Below are 17,824 nucleotides of genomic sequence, written 5' to 3'. Positions count from 1 at the left end.
CACTATTTCCTGTCTGCTCCCCGCTACAGTGCTGAAAACATCTACTCCTGGAAAAATGGTGGGAGAGGTGTTTACTGAAACCTTTCCAAGTGATTACCCCTGGGCACAGAATCACAGGAAATCTCCTTTGTGTTTGAATATACCGCATGAGGTTTTTATCGAGTGTGTGTGTCCTTATTCTACGTTGAGCTACTAACCCAAGAAAGGCCTGCAGGCAGGCAGGTGGGTGGACAGGTGCCTCTTGTTCCAGAACCTGTGGCACCTCGAGGGGGGTCACATGCCACACAGGGTGCATCGCGCAGAGGGTCCTGTCTCAGGGAGGTGGTGGAGCCTGGTGCCAGGCTCTCGTCACTGCAGGCCACCTCTGTCCTACCCTAGGAGTGCTCCCAGAGAGACCTGGCGCCTTCAGGAGGTGATCCCCTCTTCCAGGCTGGATGTGTCATCACCGTGGCCCCATAACACAGGTGAACCAGCCCTTCCAGCTGTTACAAATGTGTCACCTTGGAACTAATTTGCAGTCCAATTTGTCCCCTTTTCACTTGGAATGCAGTTTCTAGTCCAAAATAGGTGATTCTGCTTTTAACGAAAACCCCCAAAGTCGTGTCTCTTACTGGTTTCTAAAACCAGTCGAAGAACTTGGCCCTGTCACCATGATCCAAGGCCCATCTGGGCATCGACTCTGAGCCTTCAATGAAGGTACAAAGTGCTGGTGCCAAGCAGTAAACAATTTCTCAACTCTGAAAATGGGGTTTTAAAAAAGCATGCTTCTGGCAGCCATTCCTTTGAGGCCCAGTACATCTTGCTGTGGGAACGGGCGTGTAGGCCTGTGTGTGGCAGAGCCAGAGGGCGAGAGCAGGGAGATTTCTTTTGGTTTGCAGACATCTTGCCTGCTTGGGATTCACTTACAGCTAGAAAGGGGAAACCATATTTAGTTTGGCCCTGGAGACCTGGTGACTCGTGACCTTGCTGTGCTCCTGCCTGGGAGTGAGAGAGGGCAATGGAGAGTGGGAGAGAATGTGTGAGTCCAAAGAAAAAAGATTCTTTGGAATAAGAAATCATCCCTGTTAGGGACTGAAATGTCCCCTTCCCGCCAATTCATATGCTGACGCTCTAACCGCCAATGTGACTGTATTTGGAGACAGGGTCTTTAAAGAGGTCATTAGGTTAAATGAGGTCACAGGGTGGGGCCCTAATCCAATAGGACTGTTGTCCTCATAAGAAGAGGGAGAGACACCAGGGATGCAGGCACACAGAGGAAGGGCCACCTGAGCACACAGCACAAAGGTGGCCGTCTGTGAGCCAAGGAGAGCCCTCCAGAGAAACTAACCCTGTTGACACCTTGATCTTGGGCTTCCAGCCTCCAGAACTGTGAGACAGTGAATTTCTGTTCTATAGAACACTGTTTCAAACAGGCTGGAAAATCCACATTAACAATTAGGAAATATGGGGAGGGGGAAGGGTAATCTGTGACAAAGTGAGACAGAGGCATGGACATATATATACTACCAAACGTAAAATAGATAGCTAGTGGGAAGCAGCCGCATAGCACAGCGAGATCAGCTCAGTGCTTTGTGACCATCTAGAGGGATGGGATAGGGAGGGTGGGAGGGAGGGAGATGCAAGAGGGAAGAGATATGGGAACATATGTATATGTATAACTGATTCACTTTGTTATAAAGCAGAAACTAACGCACCATTGTACTCCAATAAAGATGTAAAAATAAATTATACTCCAATAAAGATGTAAAAAGTATAAAAATAAAAATATTGAAAAAAAACAATGAGAAAAAATTGGAAAATAACTCAATAGGCATTAAAAACAGGCCAGATGGGATGGCTTCCCTGGGAGTAATTGCTTGGGGAAGCGTCTAGTAGCTGAGAATAATTTTTTTTTTTAACATCTTTATTGGAGTATAACTGCTTCACAATGGTGTGTTAGTTTCTGCTGTATAACAAAGTGAACCAGCTATAGGTATACCTATATCCCCATATCCCCTCCCTCTTGCGTTTCCCTCCCTCACACCCTCCCTACCCCACCCCTCTAGGTGGTCACAAAGCACTGAGCTGATCTCCCTGTGCTATGCAGCTGCTTCCCACTAGCTGTCTGTTTTACATTTGGTAGTGTATATATGTCCGGGCCACTCTCTCTGAGAACAATTTTTACACAAGGTATCAACTGGGTTGACAGCCTCTTACCTCTCAAAATGAAGATCGTAACCACAGGATAAAATCGCTCTCCAGACACTACGGATGTCTTGCTTGGCTCGATCAATAACAAACTTGTGAAATCCTTCCAATGTCAGGTACTTTTCCTCAGGGACTGATGGAAAAGTGTTCACAGTGTTAGGAATCGGTGAGACGTGGGGGTCCCACAACATGCTCCCACTGCACCCCACCCTCTCTTTCAGGGCCCAATTCATCTAACCCCCTCGTCTCCTGCCGTCACTCCAGGGTCTGTTAACAGACTGTCTCCACCCGACTGCTCAAGGACACACATAACCCCCAACCTGACGGGTCTGAGCAGCTGCCTCACCTCCTCGGGCTGGTGACCAAGTGGTGCAGCACTTTCCCCCCAGTCTCGTCTTTCTGTATCTCAGAAACATTCCCGACTGACTAAGCAATTTTTGTGACAATAATAGCGTTCTCCAAGTCTGCTTGGGCCTTTAGGAAGATAAGGTTCTCATGTCCCAGGTAAGTGCCCTTCTGGAAGAAAATTTCTGAGCAGATTTTCAATCTTTACTTTCAATCGCAATCATCTATTCTTCCCTTGGGAGTATGGTATTTCTGGAGCTGCTATTCTAACCTCCATCAGTTCAGGTCAGCAGAGATGGAGTCCTGGAGCAATAATCGCAGTTGGCCAGGGATGTCTTCCGTGTCTTGGGCAGGGCTGCCCTGCCTAAACTAAAACCCGAGGGAGCCAGGCGGTCAGGGAAAAGCAAAGAGGCTGGATCCCAGGCTGCGCCGCCATCTCTAGGATGGAAGCAGCCCCAAGCCCGCATCAGGCCCAAGTTGCTTGTTCACCTTCTTGTTTTTTGGTGGGTGACTTTTCTGGGTCCTTTTCGTCCGGCTTGCTCTTCTCCGGTGACTTCGGCTTCACAGTGGGCTTCTTCTCGCTCAAGGCAGTCCTGCTGTAGACCAAAGCACCAGAATCAGAATTCCTCACGCCCACACCTCCTCCTGGTGGGGGGAATGCAGAACCTCACCAGGCATTCGTTCACCCTCCCCCAACTACAGCTGATGGTTCAGACAGGGCGGGGGTCAAGATCAGCTTTGTTCTGACCAAGAAAAGTTTCCTGAGCAAATTATGAGGACAATTTGATGCTTTAAAATGTGGAAAATCTCGAAGAGACACTTTTCAAACATTCTTTCTACATACTTCAGAGCTGTGCTGTCCAAGGAGCAGGCACTGGCCAGATGTAGCTACTTAAGTTTAAATTGATTAAAGTTACAAGTCCAGTTCCTTGGTGGCACTCGCCGCACTTCAAGTGCTCAGCAGCCACGTGGTTAGTGGCCACTGTGGTGAGTAGCACAGACAGAGAAATGCACATTTCCATCGTCACAGAAAGCTCTATGGGACAGTACTGACTCAAAAGCCCCGTTTATGTATAATTAATTAATAAAATTTTAAGACACTTTTTTCTCTGACGACTTAAACAAGTCCTCTAGAGACTTCTGCTCCGTAGTACTTCACTACCTGAATTTCAACTTGAGCGTCATAAACATGTTTCTAAAGAAAATTCTACTAAGTATGTGTGCATATCCACACATGGAATATTATGGAGCTACTTTAAAAGAGGAACGGGGGACGTTCTTTTTGTGCTGACATCTCCAAGATCAGGAGTAAATAGCAACAGCAAGCTACAGGCATTTTGTACAGTTCCCGACCTCTGGGTACGCGTACACTTGCTCGTGTACACCCAGAACAGTTCTGCAAGGCTACGAAAGTGACACTGCAGCCTCAGGGACGGGAGCTGGGAGGCTTAAGGATGGAGAGGAAGAGGAGTGGCTTCTCACTGCATATGCTTTTGAATATTGTGCTAGTTTAGCCATTTACAATGTAACAAGATGAGACGTATGCACAAATAAAACATTCTGCACTTAAATGTTAAAAGCAGTTGCTACGTTGGGGGTATTTCAGTGTTTTCCAATATGCACGGGTGCACTTTACAGTCTTTCTACAATAACTGTGCATTATTGTGTGGGTAAAAGAAGTTAGACTTTTTAAACAATTCTGTACATTTTAGATGTTTTATTAATTCAGACTGGTCTGCTTTCCAGCCTGCATGGTCCAGATTTTACTATCCTTATGGGTAAAATGAAACGTTCTCTTCCAGCTGACGAAGGCAAGGGCGAAAAGGACCCCGGCAGCAGAGCAGAGAAGAGCCAGATGTCTGGCTCCCCCAAGGTGCCGACAGCCTCCCAGGAAGCCTGCTAGGAGGTGGCCCCGCGTCCCCCTGCCCAGCCCACCTTCCGAGCTCCTCGGTCACCCACCTGACGCTGTTGAGCACGGTCTTGTCCTTGGCGGGTGGCTTGGTGATGGGCCGCTTGGTGCTCACCACCTTCCCGGGGTGCTGTTCCTTCCCCGCCTTGCTGTACTTGCTCTTGTCGAACTTGGGTTTTGGCACGCCGTACTTCCTCAGGATCTGCGGAGCACCGGAGGGCGGGGGGCTCAGACTCAGCCCCAGGGGCACGCAAGGCCCAGCACGGGTGCGGCGGGGATGGGGTGGCTACCTGGGTGAGCTGGTCCTCCAGCACCTTTTTGGGGGGCCGAACATTGGTGAAGAAGAGGTGGAGGAGGTTGCCTGGCGTCTGGGAGTTGATCTGCTCTTTGCTGAGATAAATGTCAGACACTTTGATGGGCTTTGCTGGTGTCAGGCTCAGCATCTGCTCTGAGTGGGCGCAGCTCTTAAATATCTCCGTCAGCACCTCTCTGGCCCCGGGCACCAGCTTCTCACCTGTTACAGAATGGAGGGAGGGCAAATGGTTCTGCAGTGAACACGCTACGTCAGGATAAGCCCTGCAGCATCTGATTTACTTTTCATCAATGATTTATTTTTGAAAGTGGGTAATGGGTGGTTAGTGGTGATGATGAGCTGTCCGCTGAGACCTGGTGTCCCCTTTCTGCACGCACACCTCAGTTACACGCCCAGCCTTCTCTGCCGTGAAGTGTGGTGCCGTGAGGTGCGGCCCCGTGACGTGGGCCCCTCCTGGGCCAGTCTGCTTCAGGCAGGACACAGATGGGCTCCAGGCTAGGCATTTACAACTGGCCTCCTGTTTACATTTCTTGGGGCGAGAAAAAGATGGACTTCAGTCTGGACACTTGCAACTAGCCCCCTGTTTGCATTTCCTGAGACAGGAGATAGGTGGGCTCCAGGTTAGCTATTTAGAACCAGCCTCTTGTTTGCACTTCGAAATAGAAATAACAACAGGAACAGGGTAAATAGCCAGGCTTTGTTTCCTGTGGACACTTTGAGGTAACAGTTATGGCCGGGACAGAGAGGGGCTAAACCCTGTTCTGAGTAAAGATCAAGAGGTCACATAATATATTTCCCATCCTTGGGGCAAGGGAGACATTGCACATGCACAGAAAGGCTCCTTGGGGCTCAAAAAGGAAGGGGCACCACCCCATAATATGTGATGCCAAGGCCCTCCCATAGGCCTCTGGGGTGGAACCCATCTTGGAAAAAAGTTGCGCACGCCTGTTGGGGAGGGTCCTAGGGCAGGGCAGAGTGTGGAAAAAGAAACCAGGTAATTGGCCAAAGGTAAACAAAGACCCGGAAGAACTGCCCTATAATGCATGACTTCACCGCCTCCTTACTGGGCTCCTCCTCATTAGGGAGGACGCCCACACCCTTCCTCTCCCGGTGTGCATCTCTGCCTTGCTTCTTTCAACTCAACAAACTGTTTCTCTGTGTGTTCTCCCACTTGTTGTTGTTCTGTGTCCCCAATAATAAACTTTGTACCTGTTTTTACAGTTCTCGCCTCCTTGAGAAACACATTTTTCAATGGGGGTGAGGGCCAGGGGAACTTTGCTTCTAGCCTCTAGCCCTTGCTGGTCCACCGGCTAGGATTCCTGGTTTTCATCCAGGCTACCCAGGTTCAATTCCTGGGCAGGGAACTAAGATCTCACTTCACACCACGGCTCACTGCTGCTTCTCTGAGATCATGTTCTCTTCTGCACTCATCCCCGCCACTGGCTGCGTGGAGATAACAAGCCCCCGAATGGCAGACCTCAGGGCTCACCCTGGACTCTTACATGTGCAAGAAATGAACTTCCACTGGGTCTGAGTTACTGTACTCTAGGGTCTCTTTATCATGGAGGTTGAACCTCCCTTAACTTCAACATGTCTGTGATGGATAGTCCCCAGGGAGCAAGAGGATGTAGAGGCTGCAAGTACTTTTAGTGCAAAGTACAAGTTGTTCAATAGTTATTATTAGAGGATCCATTTGAAACCTGGCCCAGCCAGCAGGTGGAAAAGAAAGTTCTCTCAGATACAAGAAAACTGTCCCTGAGCACGAGAAAAAAAACACTTGTTTTTTTTGGTCCCCAAATAAGCACTCCAGAAGATGCTCTCACCTTTCCTAAGGGGCCAGTCAGGAATGTTCCCAGTGGAACAGGATGTTCCACTGCATCTGCATGTTCCTCGTGGCCAAGGGCCCCCACCTGCGGGCAGGACTGACTTGCTCATCACACCCTGTCCTCCTGCCCAGCCTCCTCATCTCCTCTCTCTGGGGGTCTGGCCCTCCAGAGGCACACCCAGCTCAGGCCGGGCTTCAGGAGCCAGAGCACAAAGGTCCCCTGGGCATCTGGGGGGAGGGTGAGGAGACAGGTGTGTGGAAGGCGTGGTCAAGATCTAAGAGCTGATTCAGTAGAACCACAACTTAAAGAGTCTTGAGCAAAATGCGTGTGGCTGTAACGTGGCAAATGTGTTATCAAAAGACTGAGTATCTTACGTGGAAGGTTTGACCATAATACAATCAGGAGCTAGAACTAAATTCGGATTAAAGCATGAAAAGACTGGCAAAGCATTAATTATGGCAGAAAAAGACCCCAGGGTTCCCACAGATCGTACACTAGCCACCCCCACGTGGGGAGCTGAGAGCCGAGTGGGCACCGTACTCACTAATAAGGGAACAGGGCTGAAACCAGGGCGAGGAGAGAGAGGCAGCCCCTCACGCACAAGAGTCCCAAAAAACTCAGAGATCAAGATACACATTGTAACGCGGTCCTTCAAAAAAATCAAAATTAATACAAGAAACCCATGATGAGTGAAATATTAAGAGTACTGTGCTGAGCCATATTAAAGCCTGATGCAAAAGGAAAAATCATTAATACTGATCCTGTCTTTATTTAAAATTTTAACAGTTTGTTCACCATGGATATTTTGCATTAATTTTGACTTTCATAAGTATTATATTAAAATAATTATTTATCTAGATTACTGAGTTGTTTTGGAGCCCCATTAAATTCTGTGGCCTCATTTACCTCCCTCTGGTCCCAGCCCTGTGGGAGTATTTCAAAATTTCATGACTGGGGGATAATAATTTGAAACAACAACAAAATCCATACTCAATATTACATTTCTGTCCTCAGAAAACATAAAACAGAACAAACTCAACAACTCTATTATGAACTTTCAAACAATATTAAAGAGTTAGAAAAAACATAAATTTAAAAATTTGAGAGAGACTGATGCAAAATAAAGACAACAACACAAAGAACTACAGTTATAAAAAGAAAGGAGAAAAATTGCTGCTGCTTCTGAAGCGAAGCTGGGGGTGAGCTCTTGGCCTCAGGATCTGCTAGATCCAGCTCTGTGGGGCCTCGATAGAGCCCGGGTCCTGGCTGAACAGAAGAAGTGGGGAAGCCAGACAGGGTAGGGTCCCCCCACATAAGAGCCACCAGAATGACAAAGTGGGACTTTTGTGAAAAAGGAACCGGAATCGGTTCTTCCCCAAGAATTCATTTTAAAGGGCGAGGTGTTAGCTGTCCTCAAGCATATTGACTAAATGATTACCAGCAATGTACATGGTACATTCTAGCTCTAGAGGACAGAACAAAATAAATACACTTGAACTCAAACAAGGGGAAGCCTGACTAGACAAAAGGAAAAAAGCAACTTGAATGCAAGCCCACATTCAAGGCTGTGGCAGGAAACAGGAGCACCTGAGGGCCTGGTGTGGGGGGCCTGTGGCAGGGCCTGCCCGCTGGCCTTCAGAGCCCTGACGGCTCTCCTGGGGGAGCAGCAGTGTTCTCTTCACATCGTGTACACAACGCACCTTCTGTTAGCCAAGCAGTGAACCATCTTCCCAACATTCCCTGAGTCACTTCTTAAATCTTTGACCCCCTGAGCTCCTCTTTAAGGTAAGATGTTCAAAACAGGGAAAACAGGACATGGAGAGGGGTATGATTTTCTTTTTTGGCCGTGCTGTGTGGCTTGCGGGATCTTAGTTCCCTGACCAGGGATCGAACCCAGGCCTGTGGCAGTGAAAGCACTGAGTCCTAACCACTGGACCGCAGGGGAAGTCCCAAGATGGGTATGATTTTTGCTCAGGTTTTTTCCTATAAATTTCTAAAAAAAAGTCTATTAATTAAAAAAAATCTATAACCTACCTTTAATTGACTTATCATTGAAATAATCTTCTAACCCTGGGCTCCCCTGCGTATCAAACAAACTCTGATTTACTACAGACACAGTGAGTATCTCTTCCGTTGACATTTCCATCAATTCATCTTCACCATCCAAACTTGACAAACCAATCAAGTCATTATTGTTAAATAAACTCGCTCGGATTTTCTCGATTTTGGCTCGGGATCTGATCTGTGTGAACAAGGAAAAGGGTAAGGATTTGAGTGGAGAGACCAGTCACTCAGCTAGCTGTATGAACTTTCTTTCCCTCCCGTCTGTCCCTGAAACCCTCTACTGTCTTCAGCGTTGGGAGCACGGCCTGACCGGGGCAAGCTGGGCTTCCCGGCAAAGTCTCCTGTATGTGCCGAAAGTGGTAACTTGCAGGAGAACAGCTCAACTGGACATCTCTGTCGCTAAACCCCGGTCAGGTCTGTGGCTCTACGCAGATGCCCCAGGGGTTCAAGTCCACGCTTGGCTCTGAGAAAATCCGCAGGGAGAAGGTGGACAGATTCTGGGAGGAAGCCAACCCCTGGATCTTTGAGCTCTCCTGTCAGAGCCCGTGGGGTGGGGAGCAAGGGGGTGCAAGTTCTCCTCCTAGTGCCTTCCCCTCCATATCTAATAAGGGCGAGGATGGTTTTTACTCTGCACCCGACACACGTTACACAGGGGGCAGGAAGACACAGGATGCAGGATTTCTAAACAAGGAGGCCCAGAAAACACATGGGATCTTGAAGTGGAAATGTAATCTGGCAACACGCGCAGCATCTGAAACTCAGAATCACTCCAAACAGAACGGCAAGTCTGTTCTCTCCCTGCTCAGTGGGGATCCCTCCTGCCAATGGCAATGGTTAAAACAACCCAAAGCCACTCAAAAAGAGGCCACTGGGGCCTGAGTTGGAAAACACTCGATGATGCCCACCCATCAGGAAAGGTCAGCCCCTGGAGCCCCTCCCACACTCCGCAATGAACTGTATTTACTTCCTGACAGACTTGCTATCACACTCAAGAGATGGGACCTCAAATACAGATAATCAACATGATTGATCACTGCTGTTTCCAAGAGCTGCCTCAGGGAGCCCGCTAAGTGCCCCAATGTCACCTATTACTTAGTCCCTTGGAAATAATATTGGAAGGCTTAAAGAGGCCTGGGGGATTCTAACCGCTCATGATTTAAGTGGTTGCCAAGGCGTGAGGTGCTTACCTCCACAACCGCAAAGCCTTTGATGGGGCGTGCTGTGAGGGGCTGGTTGTCCAGGGACGTGACTGTGTACATGGAGCCCATGTCTGACACTGAGGCCGTTTCTGCGTTGTCCAGTGGCTCCCCCAGGCTCCCAAGGCTGCCCAGGCTGCTGGTGCTGCATAGGGAAACGTCCAGGCTCTCCTGGCTGGACACTACGTGGGGCTCCAATAAGCCCGCAGGGATGGGCAGCTCTAGGCCCGAGGGCAGCGGTTCCGTGGAGACGTCGCTGACCGTCTGCAAGATGCCCTGGGAGCTGCAGATGGAGGCTTGACTGGTGGACGCAGACGCGCTGATGCTCATGGCGGGGGTCGGGCTGCGGGACGTGCTGACCTCCAAGCTGTCTGTGCTGGGGAAGCCAAGGGTCTTCTCTGGCTCAGTTTTCCCATCACCGCCCTCGGCCTTGTCTTTTGGCTTCTTGGGGTCTTCGTCCTGCAGGGGGATGTAGATCTCGTCTTTGAAGACCCCGCCGTGGGCGTTGCAGGCCTTGCGGATGGCGCCTCTGACGATGCCCTCGTCCAGGTGGGTGGGGATCCCAGAGATCACCAGCAAGCGGCTATGGGCGGTGGGACCCACCAGGGCCTGGCAGGCGTCGGCGATGGCGTCGCTCGTCACACCCAGCCCCTGCGGGTCCTTCCTGGTGAGGTGCCGGAGGATGATGAGCAAGGTCAGGGCGCGGTGGAACCACAGCATGTCTTCGGGCTTGCCACCCCCGATGCTCAGCACGGTGGGGTCCGAGTCCACTGAGCGCGAGGACTGGCGCTTCCCGGAGGAGGAGGCCTTTTCCCGCTTCATCTTGACTTTCTTCCTCTTGGACAGGAGGCTGGGGCTCTGTGGCGTCTGTCCTGGGGAGGACGACGAGGAGGACGATGAGTCGCTGAGGTTTGGGGCAGTCGCCGACGTCACCCCGCTGGCAGTGACACTCATGTTGGTAGGCAGGGTCACCTCGGCCACCGCCAGGCACCCTTCCATGAGCGCATGGAAATACGTAGAGAACCTGCCCTGGTCGGTGGCCGCCACGGTCCCCGAGCCACCGCACGTGCTGCCCGAGACCCAGCTCTGCGTCTCCTCGTCGTACAGCTTGTGGAGCTCCGATTGCAGGGCCATCAGCATGGCCAGGCAGGGGTTCAGCTGGAGGGCGATGGACGAGGACAGGCCGGCAGGATGCTTCCTCTGCTCCAGGCTGTGCACTGTGCGCAGGAGCTCTGCCAGGAGGTGGAAAACCAGCTCTTTCACGCAGGCCGCCATGTCTGTGGTCCACAGGAAGTTTCCTGAGGTGAATGAAAGCAAAAAAAAAAAAAAAAAAAATCACCTATACAGAGCTTACTATGTGCCAGGCACTGTTCTAAGGCACTTTAATGGAGGCAGCCCTCACAGCGACCGCATGAAACAAACATTACATCCTTCATCCCCATCTCACAGATGAAGAAACGTTGGCTCAAAGAGCTGAAGGACTCACACGGCTGCCACACGGTCACACAATCTCACAGGGCAGAACCGGGCAGGCTGGCCCCAGAGCCGGTGGCCTACACCCCTGTGGCAGGTGACCGCATGGAGCCAGCTTCTACAGCTCTGACCCTGAAATCATTGTTTTCTTTCTCATAAACTTATTAAGCAGGTTGGTGACAAATCATTAGCATAATGTTTCCTGAACCATGGGATGCTCACTACTGGGGGCATACAATCCAATTTTACCAGATAGCTCAGAAATACACACGGAAAAATGATTCCTTTTAAACTCCTCTTTCAGTCCTGATTTTGTCAACAAGAAAGCCTCACTCTGGGGCTAGAATATTCTTAATAGAGAATAGCCCAGAGACCCAGAGCCTTCGACAGGGAACAGTAGTTAGCCAGAATTTCTTAACAGTAACTGCTTAACTTTTTAATTTTATAAGTATCTTCTAGTTATGGCAAGGGATACGAATTTTCTGTTTAAAGTAGCAAGATAAAGTTCCTTTTAAAATTCAGTATAAGTTTAAAAAAAGGAGAAGGGAGTTCATTGCCATAAAAACAAGTCAATAAATGGTGATAGGCATGACTTGTAGACGTGGCAGAAATCACATAAAGGTGGCATGAGAATGACTGAAGTCTAGGAAACACTGTCTAGAACAACCGTGGGCCACACATCTGTGCCAAGGTCCCCTTCGTGCCAGATGCGTGTCTTCTATCCCCAGTCACATTGTGGACAGGGAGTCCCAACGGCCAGGTCTGGCTGACTTACCGAGACTCCCAATTAGGCCCAGCACCCACGAAGGAGGGGACTAGGCTGACTGGTCTCGGGGTGATGCTGTTTTGATAATTCTAATTGGTAATGAACTCATGGCTGTCACGGGACATGGTGCTCATGGAGCCACTGACAGGGAATACAGGCCAATGGGGTCTAAGGCCAGGGCCTCATGTGCTCCTATTTCCTTCTCTGTTGTCCTTCCTCTGCCATTGGACATTTTTGGAAGACGATGGCCTTGGAGAGAAATCTCCACCAAAATTGCAAATGGTGGCCCGAGAGCTGAGACCGGCCACATACATCTCGTTCCCACAGCCAGTGGTTCCCTGCTCACCTCTTCCAACCCCCTGCCCAATGTGTTTTAAAGAATGTGAATTAGTTGTCAACATTTAGAAACTGGGAAATTCACATCAATATCTAGATTTCTGGCTTTTCTTGAAATAAAAAGTGACAGTATCTGGCAGGACTAGGGCCACATTCTTACACCGCAAATGAGTAGTAGGGCTCAGTGGCTGCCCCACAGGACACGTGCCCTCCAGTTCCCTGGAGGTCCTGGGTCCACTTCTCTCTCGAATTCCTCTCACTTACATCATCTCCCTGACCCCTGAGGGCACCTGAGTCTGCCAACATGTTTTTCCCGCCAACATCAACATTTTGTATTTTTGAAAAAATACAAAAAATATAAAAAAGTTGAACACCTTATACAGTCAATATTTGGATGCTCACCACCTAGATTCTACCATTAACATTATTACATGTGTAACAAAGCTGTGTTTGTTTTATTACACATCTATCTATCCCTCTATTCATCCATAGACTCATCTTAGTTTTTGATTATTTCAAAATAAGTTGCAGATATCAGTATTTTTATCCCTAACCACTTAAGCAGACATATCATTAATTAAAACTCAATATTTAGAAAAATTTTGAGGTAAATTTATATGCTAAGTTCACAACTCTTTAAGTTTACCATTCCATGAGTTTTGCTACAATGCCATCTCTCTGTAACCTTTCAGGTGCTGTGAGGTCATAATGTTTGAAGGTGAAGGGTGGTATGAAAGTGAACAATGTTACAGAATCAAAGTTACAATAATGGCATATGTTAGTGCTTTAAAGTAAAGCATGATAAAATTAATCTTATTTTCCCAGTTAGATGCCACCCCTCAAAATAATGAAAGTACCCTGCAAATCATGGATTTGGAAGTCTAGGCTACACTTCCCACTCAATTCCCCAAGCCCAACTGACAACAAGCTGACAAGAGCTGTCACCACCCAGGCCACTGTGGCCACCCCAGGCGCACCGGCCAGCTCCTTCCCCAGGCACCCGGCCAGCTCCACCAGCCTGAACCTGAGGGAAGGGAGGCCTCACCGAGCAGTTCCACCACTTGCAGGAGGACCGACGTCGGGATGGTGTCAGGCTCATCTTCAGATCTCCCTTCGCCATCCTCCGACTTCCAGGACAGCAGCTGCTCTGCGAAGGCCATCGCCAGTGGGAACTCAAGGGGCAGAGAGTGTAACACCAGCACGGCTCCGGGAGGGGGAGACACCCCTAAAAGAAGCGCCCAGAAGGAAAGCTCATGACTGGTAGCACCCGATCAAAACAAGCTTGCGATAAAGACCTGCCAGGTGTGCGCAGAGAAACAGGGCCGGAAAGCCTGTCCACTCATGCACTGGGGGCGAGAGGAAATGTCACTCCCCACACTCCAGACGGAGTCAGCCGCAGGCGCAGGAGGAGCGGAGGACATCCTCCAAGGAGTCCACCTGTTGGTGTGAGAATGGGACAAAGGGCAGCAGTGGGGACAGGGAAGGATAAACATCTCCCTGTCAGTCAGATACCAACCAGCCTGATGACCTGGCATGGAAATAGGAAGTCAGACTTTAAAAGATGCTTCACTGGGATGGTCCCAGCCTGGTAAAGAAATAACCAGCCCTTTGGTGCAGCTGCAATCCCATGGGAGCATCAGCTTACTTTAGATTTACAGAGTGGACCAGCAAGGGGGCCCCCAGACTTCAGGAACTACCAGAATTCTCTTTTACTGCCTTCGGTTATTGTCATGGCCTGAATCTGACCGAAGCTGCCTACGATGAGAGAAGAAAGATCCTGAGGTCTGATCCCTGTCACACCCTGCACCGCACCCCAACCCCCTCTGCAAGCACTGGTCAGACATAAGCTGGGGTACCAGGGGTCTCTGGCCGGCTCAGGAGGAATCATGTTGACTGGCCTGTACTTTGGGGTGAATGTTTATTTGGGGAATGACAGGTAAAACAGAGATCTTCTGTGTTTAATATAAATTTTAAAAAACAGTGTAGGCAAAATACAATGAAAACAATAGACCCTAATAAAAAGAGATCATAACCTTGTTTAGCATTGACCAAATACCTTAAGAAATGTCCTTTCATTTTATTCCCTAAGGATGCAATGTCTCCAGGACTGGAGCTGTGCAGAAGCCAAGGCCCAATTTTGGCTGAAAGTTCAAATACATCTTTAAAATTGTCTCTAACAAACATGTGTCCATCTTCTCCTGTCCAACATGCCAAGGACGTGCAGTGCAAGTCTGAGACTAGGTTTCCCTTCCTCTGTGTGTTGACTCAGAAACAGAGTCAGCCGGCCCCAGTATACAAAGCAGACAGTCAGCGAGAGCTTCAGGATTTGCAGAGATGGAGACCTCACCTAAATCTAAATGGGCGGAGGCTTAACAAAGGATGCCAAGGAGACAAGACCACCTGGGCTTCCCAGCCCGGCCACCACCAGGCTTTGTTTAACATTGACACGGGGAGCAGATGATCACTGAGGCCCGTGCCCCAGGGAGCCACATTATACCTGAGAGAATTCAGTTTTAATGAGAACTTGAAGGGCGGCCAGGATTATTACAGCTAAATGATGGGACTGCTCTATTTAGATCATTCTGAACAGCACACGCTTGTGAAAGAAAAGGAAATCCCCACTGTAGTCTGGGCAGCATCTGCCAGGTCTTCCCCTGGCAGGAAAGGGAGAACTTTTAATCCACCGTCTCTGAAATACACTGCCCCAAGCAGTCCTTTTCTTTACCCATAGGAAACGGGAACACAGCACGGCAGAAAATCCTTTCAATTTTCACAAAGAAGGAAAGCAGAGAATGACTTCAAAGCTGTTCTTATTACCGGGAGCTAATTCAGAGACTTACCCAGTTTGATGTGGACTTTGTCTGTGGAGAGGATCACAGAAGGGTACTGGTTGGTGGTGGGAGGCGGCGTGAGCCCCGTGTTGGCCGGAGATGCATCCCGCGGGTAACAGATGGCCTCGATGAGGTTTAGCTGGCCATTTCGCTTCACTTTGTGGCCCAGCCCGTACACAAGCACCCGCGCCCACGGCGCCTTGTACAGAGAGGAGCTGAGGAGGAGGAATGCGTGTGAGCAGAGTCCAACCATGTCAACAAACACATTATTGTGAGGGGGTGGTGAGAACTGGGCACACGTAAGTCACCTCCATCACATTTAGAAGGTCATTCTTTATATAGACTAATTTCCAAAACATGGAAATTAGGGAAGAACTGTAAATCATGTTCAAGTACACTATGCATTAAAGAATAAAAGCAATGAGTTTTTTTCTTCTGTAAATTGCACCAGAATCTGTCTTACTTTTCTCTCCCCATCACCATCTTCTACAGTACCGGCAACTTACTCTTTGCGGAATCCAGACTGACTTTCTTTGCAAGATACTACGACAAAAGCCGCCCCGGGGAAATTGACGTCCATGTTGACCTTGGACTCGGAAATTGGAAACTCTTCGGAGGGGAACTGCTCTGGTGCCGTCTGCAGAGACATTTAACAGGGAAAGCCACGGGTTAAACACAAGAAAGCATTTCCTTTTCCCAGCTCCCAGGCAAAGGAGAGCCAATGCATACACTGTAACAGGATCAGGAGGACAAAAAAGCCCTCTGGGAGGAAGGACACCAGGGATGGGACAGGGGAGGGGAACTGCGAAGAAAAGCAGACTAGTGGGGCTTGGGGAAGAAAGTGTCATTTTCAGCCAGCCAATAAAATTTCCAATTGAAACCTGTAACCCCAATTTAGGGACATCAGAACTTTGAACTTTTACCTGCAGGAAAGAGCAGATCTGTTTCGTCAGCTCCAACAGGCTCTCCTCACCCTGGTGCAGAGTCCGAGTGATGGCCACGTTGAGCCACTCTCTCACTGTCTGGGAGCTGCCCTGGTAGAAGAGGTCCGTGGCCGAGCAGTTCTGGGAATGGATGCAGTGCTGCAGGGACTGTGCCAGGAGGATGGAGCTGGAGCTGATGGTGCCGTCTGGGGACAGGAAAGAAAACACAAGTCAACAAGAACAGCAGCAGCCACGGGCTGTGAGATCCTGAGTAACGAGCCAGGAGCATCCTGTCCAGAAAACCAGGATGGGTTCGCTTGGACATACGTCTTGGATAATAGACGTTACCAGTCAGATACTGCAGGGGGTGGGGGATTCAGGAGTTCGGCGGCCTTTAACTTTTTGCTTTCTTTTAAGCTACAAAACTGTTGCCTAAAATAAAAACCTGAGTTGAAGCCCAGGTCTACTAAGCAGGTAGAAGTGGAGCTGCTTGGATTCAGGGGTTCCCAGAGCCTGACCTATCGGCTGCCCTGGCCAACCTGGAGTTTCACCAAGGAACCACTGGAGTAGCTCAGAGTGGAGTTTATAAAGCAAGTGTTAGTCACTGTGGCAAAGCTTCTTCCACAAGCACGTTAAAGCTTTTCAGGCCTGTTTTGGAGCCTCTAATTTCTTGGGGTGGGCCACTGGACCCCATGTGCTTAAGTGGCCTGTGGAGATGTAGTTCACACAGGCACTGGCTGGGACCCCATGGTTGTGAGAGATGTCCTTTATGCTTAGAATGCCACCTGCCCTCTCACTCCTGCTCCCATCTTAGTAGCTAGGAGGTCAAGGGAAGCAGGCTGGAGGCCAAGGTGCCAGAGGAAGACAGAAGGGGCCCTTCAGTCTTCAACTGGGTTGAGGGCAGAGTCATCACTTAGTGTTCACCAAGCGAGCGAACACACAGCATCAGCCCACACTCCAAGGGCCCCACGTTGAGCAGATGCACACAGGCTGGCCCATTAAAACAGCTCCGCTTGAGGTCACGATGAATCAATTAGGTCTCTTTGGTGGCGTTTGATGGCAGGAACGTTTTCCTGTCTTTACACGTCAAACAGAATGTCTGTGACAACAGTACAGTGACTAGATTTCATAAATAAGACTTCATTTTCCTTGATCCACGATTAGTTTGCTTAATGAATGCTTAATAGGTTAATGACTAAATATGTCATCTAATACACTTAGATTTTTCAAAGAGTGAGAAAGCACTGCAAAGACAGCTGCAATCTTTCGTGCAGTTTATCTACACTAAGTCTAAAGGTCCTGTGCTGGGACTCCTCCCCCTGCTCATGTGGAGAACAAGGACACTAAGCACAGCTCCTGCTTGGCGCCCAGCTCACCCTCAGGGCTATTCCATCCTGGGCCTAATTTCTGCAGTGAGAGCGGCAAAGCCGAGGTTTACCTGGGAGGGGAGGAGCGAGGAGCTGATTGGACAGCAGCTGCAGGTGCTCCAGGGTAATGTCGCGGATGGCAGGGATGTGGAAGAGGCGGGTAAACAGGTGAGGCAGCTTGGGGGCGAAGATGTTGAGCAGGGCCATGCGGCAGTACAGCCTGGCCAGTGCGGCCTCGCAGCGCAGCAGCTCCCTGCAAGGGAAGGGCAGGGGACAGGCACTGAGCTC

The 17,824-nt window shown here is 49.5% G+C and overlaps 1 protein-coding gene across 3 annotated transcripts in view; it reads right to left on the bottom strand.

Annotated features, from left to right (window-relative positions):
• HECTD4 (HECT domain E3 ubiquitin protein ligase 4) overlaps positions 1-17,824 on the bottom strand; it is a 190,560-nt gene that overhangs the window by 12,701 nt on the left and 160,035 nt on the right. For all 3 annotated transcript variants that reach the window (XM_060028153.1, XM_060028154.1, XM_060028155.1), the window contains exons 56-66: positions 17,608-17,789; positions 16,170-16,375; positions 15,753-15,883; positions 15,256-15,461; positions 13,461-13,640; positions 9,832-11,138; positions 8,615-8,822; positions 4,732-4,955; positions 4,492-4,643; positions 3,022-3,128; positions 2,197-2,320 (exon numbers count right to left, since the gene is read on the bottom strand). In XM_060028153.1, coding sequence (XP_059884136.1) covers positions 2,197-2,320; positions 3,022-3,128; positions 4,492-4,643; positions 4,732-4,955; positions 8,615-8,822; positions 9,832-11,138; positions 13,461-13,640; positions 15,256-15,461; positions 15,753-15,883; positions 16,170-16,375; positions 17,608-17,789 — 3,027 coding nt within the window. The remainder of the gene's footprint in view (positions 1-2,196; positions 2,321-3,021; positions 3,129-4,491; positions 4,644-4,731; positions 4,956-8,614; positions 8,823-9,831; positions 11,139-13,460; positions 13,641-15,255; positions 15,462-15,752; positions 15,884-16,169; positions 16,376-17,607; positions 17,790-17,824) is intronic.

This window comes from Delphinus delphis, chromosome 13 (genome assembly GCF_949987515.2).
Source record: "Delphinus delphis chromosome 13, mDelDel1.2, whole genome shotgun sequence".
Lineage (NCBI taxonomy): Eukaryota > Metazoa > Chordata > Mammalia > Artiodactyla > Delphinidae > Delphinus > Delphinus delphis.
This window is presented reverse-complemented; position numbering and strand designations above follow the sequence as displayed.